General features: G+C 44.3%; 1 protein-coding gene across 6 annotated transcripts in view; it reads right to left on the reverse strand.

Moving 5' to 3' along the window:
- Cep152 (centrosomal protein 152) overlaps nucleotides 1–10,664 on the reverse strand; it is a 60,167-nt gene extending 49,503 nt beyond the window's left edge. For 2 of the 6 annotated variants that reach the window (XM_029474501.1, XM_029474499.1), the window contains exons 1-7: nucleotides 10,505–10,664; nucleotides 6,906–6,999; nucleotides 6,061–6,164; nucleotides 5,771–5,843; nucleotides 5,436–5,660; nucleotides 4,151–4,316; nucleotides 529–669 (exon numbers count right to left, since the gene is read on the reverse strand). In XM_029474501.1, the coding sequence (XP_029330361.1) occupies nucleotides 529–669; nucleotides 4,151–4,316; nucleotides 5,436–5,660; nucleotides 5,771–5,843; nucleotides 6,061–6,164; nucleotides 6,906–6,992 (796 nt within the window). In that variant the 5' untranslated portion in view covers nucleotides 6,993–6,999; nucleotides 10,505–10,664. Of the gene's footprint in view, nucleotides 1–528; nucleotides 670–4,150; nucleotides 4,317–5,435; nucleotides 5,661–5,770; nucleotides 5,844–6,060; nucleotides 6,165–6,905; nucleotides 7,000–10,504 lie in introns of those variants that run through there. The other 4 variants (XM_029474497.1, XM_029474496.1, XM_029474498.1 and 1 more) reach the window with 3 other exon arrangements.
- Nucleotides 10,665–12,936: the final 2,272 nt, after the last annotated feature.

The following is a 12,936-nucleotide window of genomic DNA, read 5'->3' on the forward strand; positions in this document are numbered from 1 at the left end:
AAAAAAAAAAAAAAAAAAAAAGAGCTATTGCTTCACTATCAATTCAATTTGAAATGAGCTGTCACAAAATTATTCTACAAATGGACACTTAACACTGACTAAAGCGACAGCACAGAAGAATGAGCAGCCAGGACCCGACGCACTTCCTCCATATGGTTACACAGAAATGGCAATGAGGGCCCCTAACTTCTGCTGCGTTATGAATGAAACATGTCACCTAGGAGTGGACTACTTTATGAAGGTAATGACAACGTCCACAGCTGTTAATGCGGAAGGCCATCCGCACAGTGGGCACTGCTCACTAGCTCACTGAGTCTAATACCTGGGAAGAAGAGGGAAATAGAAGAAAAGGAGAAAAGAAAAATGTCTCCAAACACCAGGCACAGAAGTCCTGGGCTTGGGATCTGTTCTGACCCATGTGAGTTCTCTGCCTGGGTCAAATGAGGGTCCTGGAAATGAAAATCCCAGGAAGCTAAAGCAGAACAAAGCGAGTTTCAGACACCAGCTGCCTGGCCCATGTCACCTCACCTTGGACTATCAGCAGCTGGTGGCTCAGATACCGAACCTGGCGTTCACTGTCCTTCAGCTTTTCAACCAAGCTGTCCAGTTGTCTCTCCTTTGCTTTGTTAAGAACCTGGAGTTGAATAATATGTATATTTTCTGCAGAGTCTGCTTTGGAATTAGAGACAATTTATTAGATAAAAACATACTAAGATCTGTGATCAGCTAGGGTAATGTATTTCAAGCTTTTTAAACAACTTGGTAGAATATCATGAAACCAATTCAGTGGATTGTGACTAGCATCCTTTTGAATATGAAGACAAGTTATCTAGAATACATCAGAACATTGTATAGTGAGGACTTGTGATGCTTTGGTTCCATTTATGTGAGAACTACTGCAGGACATACTACACGCTTTACTATGGGTCACCGCCAGGACAGGCAGAACGTCTCTGGGTTAAAGCCTGACTCACTCTAAATGTGGACAACTAACACACAGCTGCAATACAGCAATGTGCCATCGCCACAGGAGGGGTGAAACAAGCACGGAACCTGCTCTCATGTTACCTGAAAGGGACAATGCCCGATAGCCCTGCCAAAGGTTCTCTTTAGTAGAAGTCTCTTATGTTTATATTGGCACAAAATGGCCAATATAGTAATAAAATAGTAATTAACCATATTAATTAACCAATGAAGAGAGGAGCGACCTCTGACGCCTTCTTCAGAAACAAAGTCATTGTAGAAAACACTTAGATCAGAGGAGAAAGCCAAATGACAGGTACCAGAAGACTAACACTTCAACTCCATAATGACATTTGTCTAATGCTTCTGTAAGCTTACATCAATAATTACATATAGAAAAATTTAAATACTTATTAACAAAGCAATTTGTACTCTTTTCTAAATTTAAAAACCAAAATGTCAGGCCAGGCATGGTGGTACATGCCTTTAATCCCAGCACTCAGGTAGAAGGCAGGCATCTGTGAGGCCATCCTGGTCTACAGAACAAGTTCCAAACCAAGGCTTTATGTACTAAGACCTGGTCTTTAAAAATGAAGAAGGAAAAAAATCTGAACATTAAAAGCATCACTCTGCCTTACAGAAGGGAGTATAAATAAACTGTCTCAAAGCTTCATCATGCCAAATTCATTTTTTTTTATTTTAAACTTTATTATTTAAAAAAAATGACACTAGAAAAAGTCATATACTAAAACTAACCAGTCCCAAGTCTTTACATTTCAATAAACTTCTAAGCAGTTAGTAGTCATTCAAAACAGAAGCTGTAGAACATTAGATTGTACAGTTTCCTATCAAATACTGCATGTACTTATCCACCATCAAAAACAGAGTCCGAGCCAGGAACAGACAAGTGATGAGGTCATGCCTCCTTTTGGAGCTTGGACTCATTACCTAGCCCGTCTTTCTTCTTCCCCAACATTAGCCTTTCTTGGTCTTTCCTCATGTTTACATGTCTGTTTACATATATACTATACTGCACATAGGCCATATATTATGCTTATGCTTGAGTTCCCGTATGAAGGAGAACATGCATGTTTTTCTTCATGGGGTTCTGTGGCCCTGATTGCACTCATTCTTTAACTGCTATTGCTGGAAAATTGGGCACTACCATCAGTTATTCATTAACTTCTAAATGTCAACTTTAAAAAGATGTATAATCAATCGCCTTAGCAATACATTAACTTAGTAAAATGCAGACTTTTAGGAACAGTTACGAAAGACATAAAGCATGTGACTACAGGGACCCGAAGGAGCAGATCGGGAGTGACTGTGTGATGACTGTCACCCCACTCCACATGCTTCCTATACTTCACTGCGCTTCAAATATGGAGAAGCCTCTTCACACTGGATGTTGATGCCTCAAGGCAAAGGAGCTCTTGTACTCTACAGCTATGCTGTGGCCCACACAAGCTTAGAGCAACACTGTGTCCAGACGAAATAGTCAGGGCTCTCTCTGGCCTGGCCCTGGAGTCCTACAGTACTGAGGACAGCTTACCCAACCACTCTCGAGCCACACTGGCGCTTCAACACTCACAATCATTCACCAGGAGCTTGGTGATAAGAGTTTCTGTCCATGAAAACACTAACCATAGTCACTGTACAGCTTGCTTGCCTGCCTGCCTGCTTTCCTTATGGACATATTTATACATACTCTCCATCAAAGAAAAGGGCTGGGGAGTGTGGTGGTTTGAGTGAGAATGGCCCTAAACTCTGAATACTTCGTCTCCAGGGAACGGCACTAATTTAAAGGATTAGGAGGCCTTAAGCAGTACGTGTCACGGGGGGTGGGCTTAGAGGTTTCAAAAGTCCATGCCAAGCCCAGTGTGTGGGTGCCTCTCTCTCTCTCTCTCTCTCTGTCTGTCTCTGTCTGTCTGTCTCTGTCTGTCTCTGTCTGTCTGTCTCTGCCTACAGATCATGATGTAGCTCTCGGCGACTGCTCCAATAGCAGCAAGGATACTGACATGCTCCACACCATGGGATTACACCTCTGAAACTCTAGGCAAGGCTCAATTAAAAGCTCCCTTTTACAAAGCTGCCTTTGTCATTATGCCTCATCATAGCAACCGAACAGTGACCATGGACGGGGGGGGGGGGGGGGGGGGGGGGGGGCAAGTAACACATAACTAAACCTGAGAGCAGCATCGATTCTGAACGGCAAGTTTGTACAATCATCACACTAAAAAAATGTAAAAGTAAAGGAAAAATGAAGAAACTCATGGCTGACGTGTTAATTACACGTTTCAGAGTGAGACACCTAAGCCCGGGGAGATAAGCAATTCATGTTCCAAAGCAGACAGGAAAAGCACTAAGTTCAGGATGCACTTAGTGTACTGAAATACACAGGACAAAAGCTCTCCTCGGACATCTTGGTGTCAAATATTGCTCCGTTAGGGAGCACAGCACAATGATTGCCAAAGAAGCAGTTATGATTCAGTTGTATGTTATCTTTATCCCACCAACAAAGCTCCCTACCAACATTTTCTCATGAGGGGCTGGGAATGAAAATGAGGGCCTTACAAATGAGACACATGCCCCTACCATTGAGCAGCAGTCACAGCTGCAACCCTTAGCTCTTTTGAGACAAAGTACAGCCATTTCACCAGACAATTCAGGCACCAGTCAACTCTGGTCAGCCTAGAGTGTTCGGTGTACACACACTGACCTCGAGTGCTCCCACTGTGTACTCAGGCTGACCTCGAGTGCTGCCACTGTATACTCAAGCTGAGCCTAACTGGTGTCAGATCCTCCTGACCCCCCTCCTAAGAGCTAGGACTATAGGTGAGCCACCACGTTAGAGTTCAATATAGTATTTTGAAATAAACATCCAAGAGTGTATTAGTTAGTTCATAAATACCTCAGTATATACCTTTAAAATAGGAAACAGGGGCTTTTTCAAAGTAACTTTAAAAATATTAATTCTTGAAAGTGTATACAACTATTTACTAAAATTCCCCAATTATCTTAATAAAAAAATAATATAGCTGGGTGTAGCAACACGTGCCTCTAATTGGGAGCTTGGAGCAGGAGGATTGCCATGAGTGTGAGGCCAGCCTGGGCAACACAGCAAGGCCCTAGCTCAAAACAAAACAGCAAGAACAGCCAAGTGAATAAATAGACACAGAACACCTACTTTCATTAGCTCCTAAAAACTGTTGCTGCAAGCCTTCAAACATGTCACTTCCTGCTATCTCCTGGGCTGGTAAACTGTTCTTCAGCACAGAGGAGTGGTAAGGTTTATATACAGCTTTATATGGCTCCAAAGCTTGACAGTTGGGTCCTTGAGATAAACCAAATTGCTATTAAAAGATGACAAATAAAATTAACAATTAAGATTTGGTCTTTTCTTCCAAAATAATCTTACTAGACACTTCCCTTTGCCTTCTAAGTGCTGGGATTACACATGAGCACCACCACTCCTGGTTCTGTGGTACTGGGGATCGATCCCAGGGCACCATGGGTGCTAGGCAAGCATTCTACCAACTGACCTACACGCCCTGCTCAACCAACTTCTCATAGACAGCTTGTGCTCAAAAACAGTACACACTATATTGAACACTATGAATTGTTTCACAGTCCTTTAGAGCGCACAGTGGAGTCAATTTCAAAAATAAAACTCAGGAATTGCAATGAGATTGTATGTAACTATTGTATCACAAATGATCAAGATAATGTTACTACCTTGGGAACATAAAAGATGCACATGCTCAATAAATGAGAATATCTCATACCATCATATTATAATAAATTCTATTGTTTGTCAGTGAATAACATTCCCCAGAGATAGAGAAAATAACTACCAATGGACCAATCAATAATAATAATAATTAATAATAATAATGCCAATGAGTGATACAGAATAGCGATTGGGAAAATGAGGCACTGCTTGTCATTGAGAAATTCTAGTACACACTGTCTCCTGATGCCTTTTTAGAACTCCCCACAGTCAGTACACAGTGCCCAGTCACCCCCACCCACAGCTCTGACACCACACAGTGCAGGGATGGGGTCTGAGGCATTAGACTTAAATTCATCATGAAGCTGGAGAGCACAGAAAGGAAGGAACTGTGATCTACATGAAGTTGCTGCTACAAGGCACTGTATGCTTCTCGGGGAAGCAGGCCCACAGAATCAGAAGCAACAGTAACCAAGGAGCTACTCCTGACAGACCCAAAGTTCAGTGTTAAATAACTACTTCCAAAAAGCTTCCATTTTAAATGCTAGGTTTGGCACTGCAATTGCATTAAATTATAAACAGAAACCATCCTAGCTGATTTAGCAGGAACCCGAGTGAGTAGATTTGGAGAAACAGTTATTAAATCATTTGTGCACTGCGTTCATGCACTTCCTTAAACACACAAACACCATGCACGTACTTGCACACACACAAATTCTTCAAAGTCAAACTCTAACCATACCTGAAAATTGTCCCTCTGAGGATCTGAAAACGTAATGACGCTGGCTGCCTGCTTCGGACCGCCGGTGTATGGCCTAAAGTCTTCAGGAAGGCGATACAAATCTGCCTGCTCCTGTTTACCTGGAGGGCTATAGCCACTTCCACCTTCATCCCCACCTTCTCCAGGGTGGTACCCAAGATGCTGGTCTTCGGTTTTACTTCGATTTTCTTCCCAGCCATTGCCACACTGTTCTCCAAAATATAAGTTCAGTACAGTCCCATTAGTCAGCAAGAGTAAAACAAAAGCCCTAAGATCTACCCAACCGCATCCGCACTGTGGTCACGACAGACACTTACGTTCACGCTGTGAGGCTCGGGCAGTATATCCCGCTCAATCCACTTCCTTTGCAGATGCTCAGAAGGATGCGGTCTTGAGAAAAATCAATACTTTAGGTCCATATTCTAGCACATTTGGCCAGAAATAACACAATAGAAACCCAAGATTCTAGTATTTGTTTTTCCCTCGACCTTAACCCAAAAGTTTTAGAAATCAGTCTGAAGTTTAAGTTTACATTATTATCAGCAGAGACTCAAGGGAAGGTTTATGGAGTGCAAAAATATAAGAGGAAGTGACTTGAGGTCCTTACTCTCCCGCTATGCCGTCCGCACTGCAGTCAGAATCGTGGCGCTCAGGAGAGGAGAGCTCATCGTCCAGCATGTCGTGAGGGAGGTCTGTGAGTAGCTGCTGCAACTGAGTAAGGACAGTCACATCAGCGTCACACGGACTGAAACACAAGGCACTGCCCAAGCTGCCCTGAAGCCAATGAGTGAATGGACACAAAGAGATTTCTTAATGAGTTTCTTAAGCTGCATGTGCATCGTGTCCACAATTTCACTTGAGGGAAGGGGAAAGCAAGATGCCAGGATCAATGATGAACAGCAGGCTGTACTTGTTCTACAGAGGTGTCCGGTTTATGCACGCACACATCACAGCTGAAAAGCTTCTTTATGGAAGCCCGGCCAACCGTAAATCACGGTACTCGTCCAGTGTCAGGTTCCACAGAGAGACCTGCCTCTCAGGATCCCGCTTCACCAGTAACCCGACCTTGGGGGAGTGACATCTGCCCAGGTGGTGGGAGCAGCAGCAGCACAGATGTCCAGGGCCCCCTTAAGCTCTGGTAAAGCACCTGAGAGCCTCTAGGGAGTGAATGATTAGAGGCAATCACTATGTGATACTCAGAAGACTCAAAGGCATACACTGAAACAACCAAACATCTCTATGCAACTGCAGGATAATAGGGGGCCCCAGAACCCACACAGCCATCTTGCCAGCCCCAGTTCCTCTACTGTTTAAAAGTCCAGTCTCAATCAGGTTATAAGTTTTGTTTGTTGACATTAGGTGAATTATAAGTCCTTTCAAAATGACACACGATGATAGAATTATAATCTGCTGCTGAACACTGGGCTCAGGAGCTTTTTCCAAGAAACTCACCTCTTTTTCCCTTTCATAGTCTTCTTTGTCAAATTCTTCATCTTCATTTTGTGTCTGCAGTGCTACACTGCCAAACTCCAATGACATGGTCCTCCTGGGGAGAATTGGGACTCATGAAAAAGCAGCCATATGACAGCAATTCATGGCAAAGAAAAAAATGCAAACAGTCAACAAAACAGTAACCAGGGTCCCCAAGTGGCTAAAGGATATTTTCAACAGTAAGATATCTACAAACAAAAACTTGAAACACTAACAAACTTGAAAGACATAAAAAACTTAAGAATAGCTCAAGCGAAGGAAGCCTCAAGTTTATGCACAGGGCACAGTGAGGGTCCTACAGAGTCTGCTCCATGCTCAGAATTCCACAAATACAAAGTTCATGCATCCCAAAAGGGAACTCCCCAATCCTGAGAGGAAGAGGAAGAGGAGGAAGAGGAGGAGGACAACGGTGACAACAATGTGGTCGTCTTCAACATAGTAGTAAGTATGTGCTACCAGGCTGGTGGGGGAGGGGATAGGGAACTTTCGGGATAGCATTTGAAATGTAAATGAAGAAAATATCTAAAAAAAAAAAAAAAAATATGTGCTACCAGTGGCCTGGCTAACATTGTTCTTCAATCCAGGCTCCTCACATCTGGGAAATGTACTTTTGTGTGTGGTCTGAGCCACAACTCATTCACCACAATTTCCAGGCTGTAAAATGTCATTAAACTGTGTCACATAAGAAGTATAAGGACCCCAGCAACACAAATGCATTTTACCATAAAGCATATAATTCCCTGTTGTTGACAGTTGTGAACTGCATCATAAACTTTGTAACCATGAGCCCTGTGTACATACATACATACACACACACACACACACACACACACACACGCACACACACTTTAACAGATCTAAGACACCTGTGACTGCATGGTTGTAGTCCCATTTGTACACTAAGAAAAAGAAACCAATTATGAAACAACACCACTATTAAAATACTGAGTGTTTTATAGCTGTTAAAATGTGAATAGAAGATGTGTGCTCTTAACCAGAAATGGCATGAAACACATGCACACTCACTGGAGAATGTAAGCTTTGTCTCTCCTCAAAGCCTACTGGAATTCTCATATACAGATCATCAGAGAAAGATGAGAATACAACAATCTAAGACCGCTGTAAGGTGAGGAGAAAACATTTCTCTTTTATCTTGGGGTTTAGTTCATAGCTCCAGACTAACATCAGACTTACAGAGTCTCAGATGATGGAAACCGGGATACATTTTAACCTATGACCCTAAAGATGTGGGACAAAGCCAAGCCAAAGGCACCCATCTTCCAGAAGACACAAAGATCCTTCCCAGGACTGGAAAGTTGGCTCAGAGGTCAAGAGTGCTTGTCTCTTCAGCAGATTCAATTCCCAGTATCATGGCAGCTCACAATGTCTATAACTTCAGTTTCAGGAGGCCAGAGGCCCATTTCTGTCCTCCACAGGCACCTGGCACCCAAGTGGTACACAGATAAACTTGCAGGTAAAAGACTTAGGCATACAAAGTAAAAATAAAAATTTTAAACTGTTTCAAGCAAAAGACATCAGCCTTTTGAAACAGTAAAAAACAGCGTAAGTGTGGGAAACCTTACAACTCCCAGATAAGGAATCCGCCCTCCTCTAGATGCCTGCTCCATCCTAAATCCATTCTGGTCACTTCCATCAATCAAATAGTATATATGACAGAACACATTTACAAAGTCAAGAGATGAAATTACAAAATTGTAAAACTACTTAAAAATCACTTAATGAAAAGTATCAGTAAACATTTTTTTCTAAGAAAATGACAACTTAAGATGAGGAAATAGCATAAAAATCCATTTTAGAAAGAAATATAAATGTTCAGTGAATATTATTAGAGTCTGAGTTCATCAGGCTCAGGAGATCGCTGAGTGCAAGTGGCCATGCAAGTGTGCAGACCTGAGTTCAAATCTTCAGAACCCACATTAAGGCCAGGCATCTGTAAAGAACACTTCTACGGGACGGGGAGGCACAGGTGAGAGGCTGTCTGGAACGTCATGGGCAACGCCAGCTAGCATGGCCTAAACACTGAACAGCCACAGATACCAGTCTCTAACAGGGTGGAGCAATACAAATATCCATGCATGCACACACACACACACACACACACAGAGGTTAAGTCCATGAAGAATTCAGGAAGTGTACTCTAAGTAGCACCGTGCTACCTTCAACTACTACATTGAAAATGGCCACAACTCTGTTTTTTGTGGCTTAATAAATTGCTGGTGAGATGTGTGTGTGCTGACAGATCATCATGAAAACAATCGATAGCAATGTGCATTTGCCATCGTAAAACTGTATCTTGGTGAATATGGCAAAATCATGCCATTAGTAGGAACAGTGGCCTACTCCTATGCTTGACCAGAGAGCTGACCACTTAAAACATAAACCAAGGGATCCACATGGGCAGTGTGCTTCCGAAAACACAGCTCCCTGGTTAACAGTCTCACTCGAGCCGGGAAACTTTTCCTAACCCCACTACAAGAATATAAGAAGCACAGCTGTCCTCTCTTACACCTCTGACCCAGCTTGTCGATGCTTGTCTGACAATACTTGTCAGCATTGTCCCTGGTAGTGTTTGGTCATCCCCTTCCACCCCCTCACATACAGGGAAAAATATTTACTTGTTTTGTGAGCAAACTTTAGTGTATATTTTCCTTTCCAAAAATATTTATCAACATCATCATCAATTATGAGTGAATATATCCACTGGGTCCCAGGCCTTAGGATTCCCCTGGAGCTAGAGTCACACGTAGTTGTGATCTGTACAATTTGGGTGCAAGAAATGAACTCACATCCTCTTGCAAGAGCAGTGACAATCTCTTAACTGCTGAAACTATTATCTACTCCCACCGCAGTAGATAGGGTCTTTAGACAGATCTCTTTTTATTTGTTTACATTCCAAATGATTTGTTTGTTTGTTTGTTCGCATCCCAAAGGATGTAATATGGCTGTAAGCAATTAAGAACTGAAGATCCTCAGCTCTGGCAGCTGTCTGGAAGCAATCGTAACTGCTTCCGTTTCTTTAGTAATGAAACGGTAAAAACATCGTAGGTGTGGGAAACCTTACAACGCCCGGATAAGGACTCCGCCCTCCTCTAGATGCCTGATCCATCCAAAGTGCATTCTGGCCACTTTCAGAGCACATGGCTTATATCCTTTCCTTGTGGCTTCAAACTTCAGCCTTTATTTACATGCAAACAATCAAGAATTGTGAAGCTACGAAGTGAGATTCAGCTTAAATCACACTAAAAAATGCATGACTACAAGATGGTCTAAATGTAATTGCCCTGGGAGTTAGAAAACTGCACGCACTAGCTTACACACTAACTTCTCTTAAAAGATGAAAACAGCCAGAACGCAACAGTCTATTTTAGACACTTTCCAGGTCCTGTTCCGACTACAAAGCATACGGAGGGAAGGGGCAATGACAATTTCTTGAGCTCGGTAGTACCGATAGCAGCATGGAAAACCAAGGTGAGCAGAAGACAGTAACCCCAAAATACAGGAAGCCCCCTCGACTGGGTGTACTCACGCAACGCCCTTACCAAAGAACTGGGCCCAGGGTCCAAGAACCACGGGCGCGCACTGGTCTGCCGGTGGGACGCCCAGGCTGAAGACGGAGCAGGAAGCCAGCAAGCACAGCCCCGGTGTAGGAGACTCGAACGCGGGTCCCGATCCCGCAGCCGCCGGCCTGGCCGGGAGACTGCAGTCACCTCTCGCAACCCGCTGCCCTGACTTCCAGCCGCGAGCACCTTCCCGGTACACCCTAGCCCGCGAACCCCGCCACTCGACGAGCAGCCGCCTCCTCCAATCGCCGCCGCTGCTCGATGGGCCTGCCGGCTGGGCGGAGCTATGGGGCGGAAAACCCGCCTCCCACAAGGTCGGTTGAGAAGTCGCCCGCAGTTGCAAGAGCGCGGCTGTTCGAAGAGGGCGCCAGTGGCGGCGGGAAGCTTCCCGGAGCCTCCATTGGGGAAGTAGTGAGCCAATCACAAAAGCCTCCTAGAGGACTACGGTTGCCTAGATACGGCGGACTGTTTGCCCTCCCAGAGGTTAGCTAGGTTATTCCTTTTTTTTTTTTTTTTTTTTTTTTTTGTCCCCTTACACGTCTAAGTTTCTTCCAATGGCCCTTTTTGCTCTCTGAAGTGCCACTGCCAGCCCTGGTCGTTGTTAAATTTGGCATCATCTTCAGACTTGGCTGGTTAAGATTTGTGTTTCTTTACGGATAAAACTGAAGAGGCTCCCAGGTGCCTCCTCTCTAAAACTCGAATTTCCGCGGATGTTCTTAGATGTTAGCCTGTCGTTAAAATCCCATTATATCATCGAACTTGGAGATCGCAAACACAATGGATAAATATCACTTTGGCTGTTCAATTTTAATGTGTGTCTCTTGATTGGCTTGTTGAGGGTGGCTGGACTTGGCATGTTCGAGACCTGAGTTCTGTAACAATTGCTGTCTCTGGCTTCTTTGGTAAGAAGGGCTCTAGTGCATGCCAAGAACTTGGTGGCTTGGATGCCCACATCTTTTTAAATCTTTCCCATGTGTACCGTGTGGAGTAAGATACTTGTCCAAGGCTCTTCCAAATCTGGCTGTTTGCTAAGTCTGCCACCTGCATCCTATCCTTGTACGGCTGACATTGACCCTCAGCTAGGGGTCTGGTACAGAATGAGAGCTTGAGTGAGAGAAACAGAACCAAGTCACAAGGCTGCACTACCAATAGTTCCGGGATGGCTCCTGTTTCCCCACCTCCCACCCCATCTCCTGGGCTGCTTTTCGCATCAATTGCCCCACCTTTCACCCACTCAGCCCTCGGGACACATGACGTCACTCAATGGAACTGGATCTCCCTACCACTGTACACAGGGTGCATACCGATCCCAAGAGAAGATGGATTTCTCTTCTATTACGATCCGTTACCGAGTGTCTGCTTCACTGGTAGAACAATATGAACGTCTTGGGGGTATTCACTTGAGCATTTGTCTTCATGTTTCATGGCCCATGCTAGGCACTCAAAACAACTGTGTTAACTCGTTAGTGAATAAATGAAGGAATGGGCAAATGAAGATGTTGGCCAAGAAAAGACTAGTGAAAGGCCTTTGGGGAAATGGCATTGGTGGAAGGTGATCCATGGTATCAGCTAATGAGAAAGATATGTCCAGTGCCCCATGCTGAGGTCTACGATGCAATACTGCATGAGAATGGTAGGGGACATAGGGGGATAACTTGCTCTTTGTTGAGATAGTGTACTTTTCCTTCCAGGATGTCTGTCCCTAGTGTACTCAGTCTGGATCCGCCACGAAGTTCTGCAGGGCCCACCTGCCTTTGTGAGTCCTGAGCCCAGCAGGTGTTAACTTTTCCTCTTGCTTCCCAGCTGTTGCTTTTGGATGCTGGCCCAAGTCAGTTTTCTCTGGGACTTTGAGCTTTTTCACTCTTTCTCTAAAGCTCCCCCTCCCCCATCCTGCTGCTGATCCACCATGTGGTTGACCTGTGAACCAGCCAAACTCAAAGAGCATGGATCTTTCTCCTCTTCTGGGCAGCCCCAAGATTTACAGCTTGCCTACCCTGAGCCTTTGCTTTGAACTCTAAGTCTGATTGTCCTCAAGCTTGGTTTGAGTCTATTCTTAGATTGTTTTACTAAGAACAGCAAGAACCGCAGCAGGAGACCCTGCTTTCTCTGGTATCACTCCACTGTGCCCTAGGAAGCTGACTTCAAGACAAGCTCCCCTCCACCACCACCCACAACTCTGCCTTTCTGTTATCTCAATCAGTGAAGAATCCCAGGAGATCAGAGATGGGAATAGAAAAAATCAGGTTATTAATGACTTAGCTAATCTCTTTTGCAACACCAACATCAGTTGTTACCTCTGTATTGTCCACAGCTCCTCCATGTAGTCAGACAGTCCTTCTCCATGATCAGTAACTGTTCCCACCCTCTTCCTTGTCCTGGGCCCTAGACCACTGCGCTCTGCCTGTGGCTTC

This window comes from Mus caroli, chromosome 2 (assembly GCF_900094665.2).
Source record: "Mus caroli chromosome 2, CAROLI_EIJ_v1.1, whole genome shotgun sequence".
Taxonomy (NCBI): domain Eukaryota; kingdom Metazoa; phylum Chordata; class Mammalia; order Rodentia; family Muridae; genus Mus; species Mus caroli.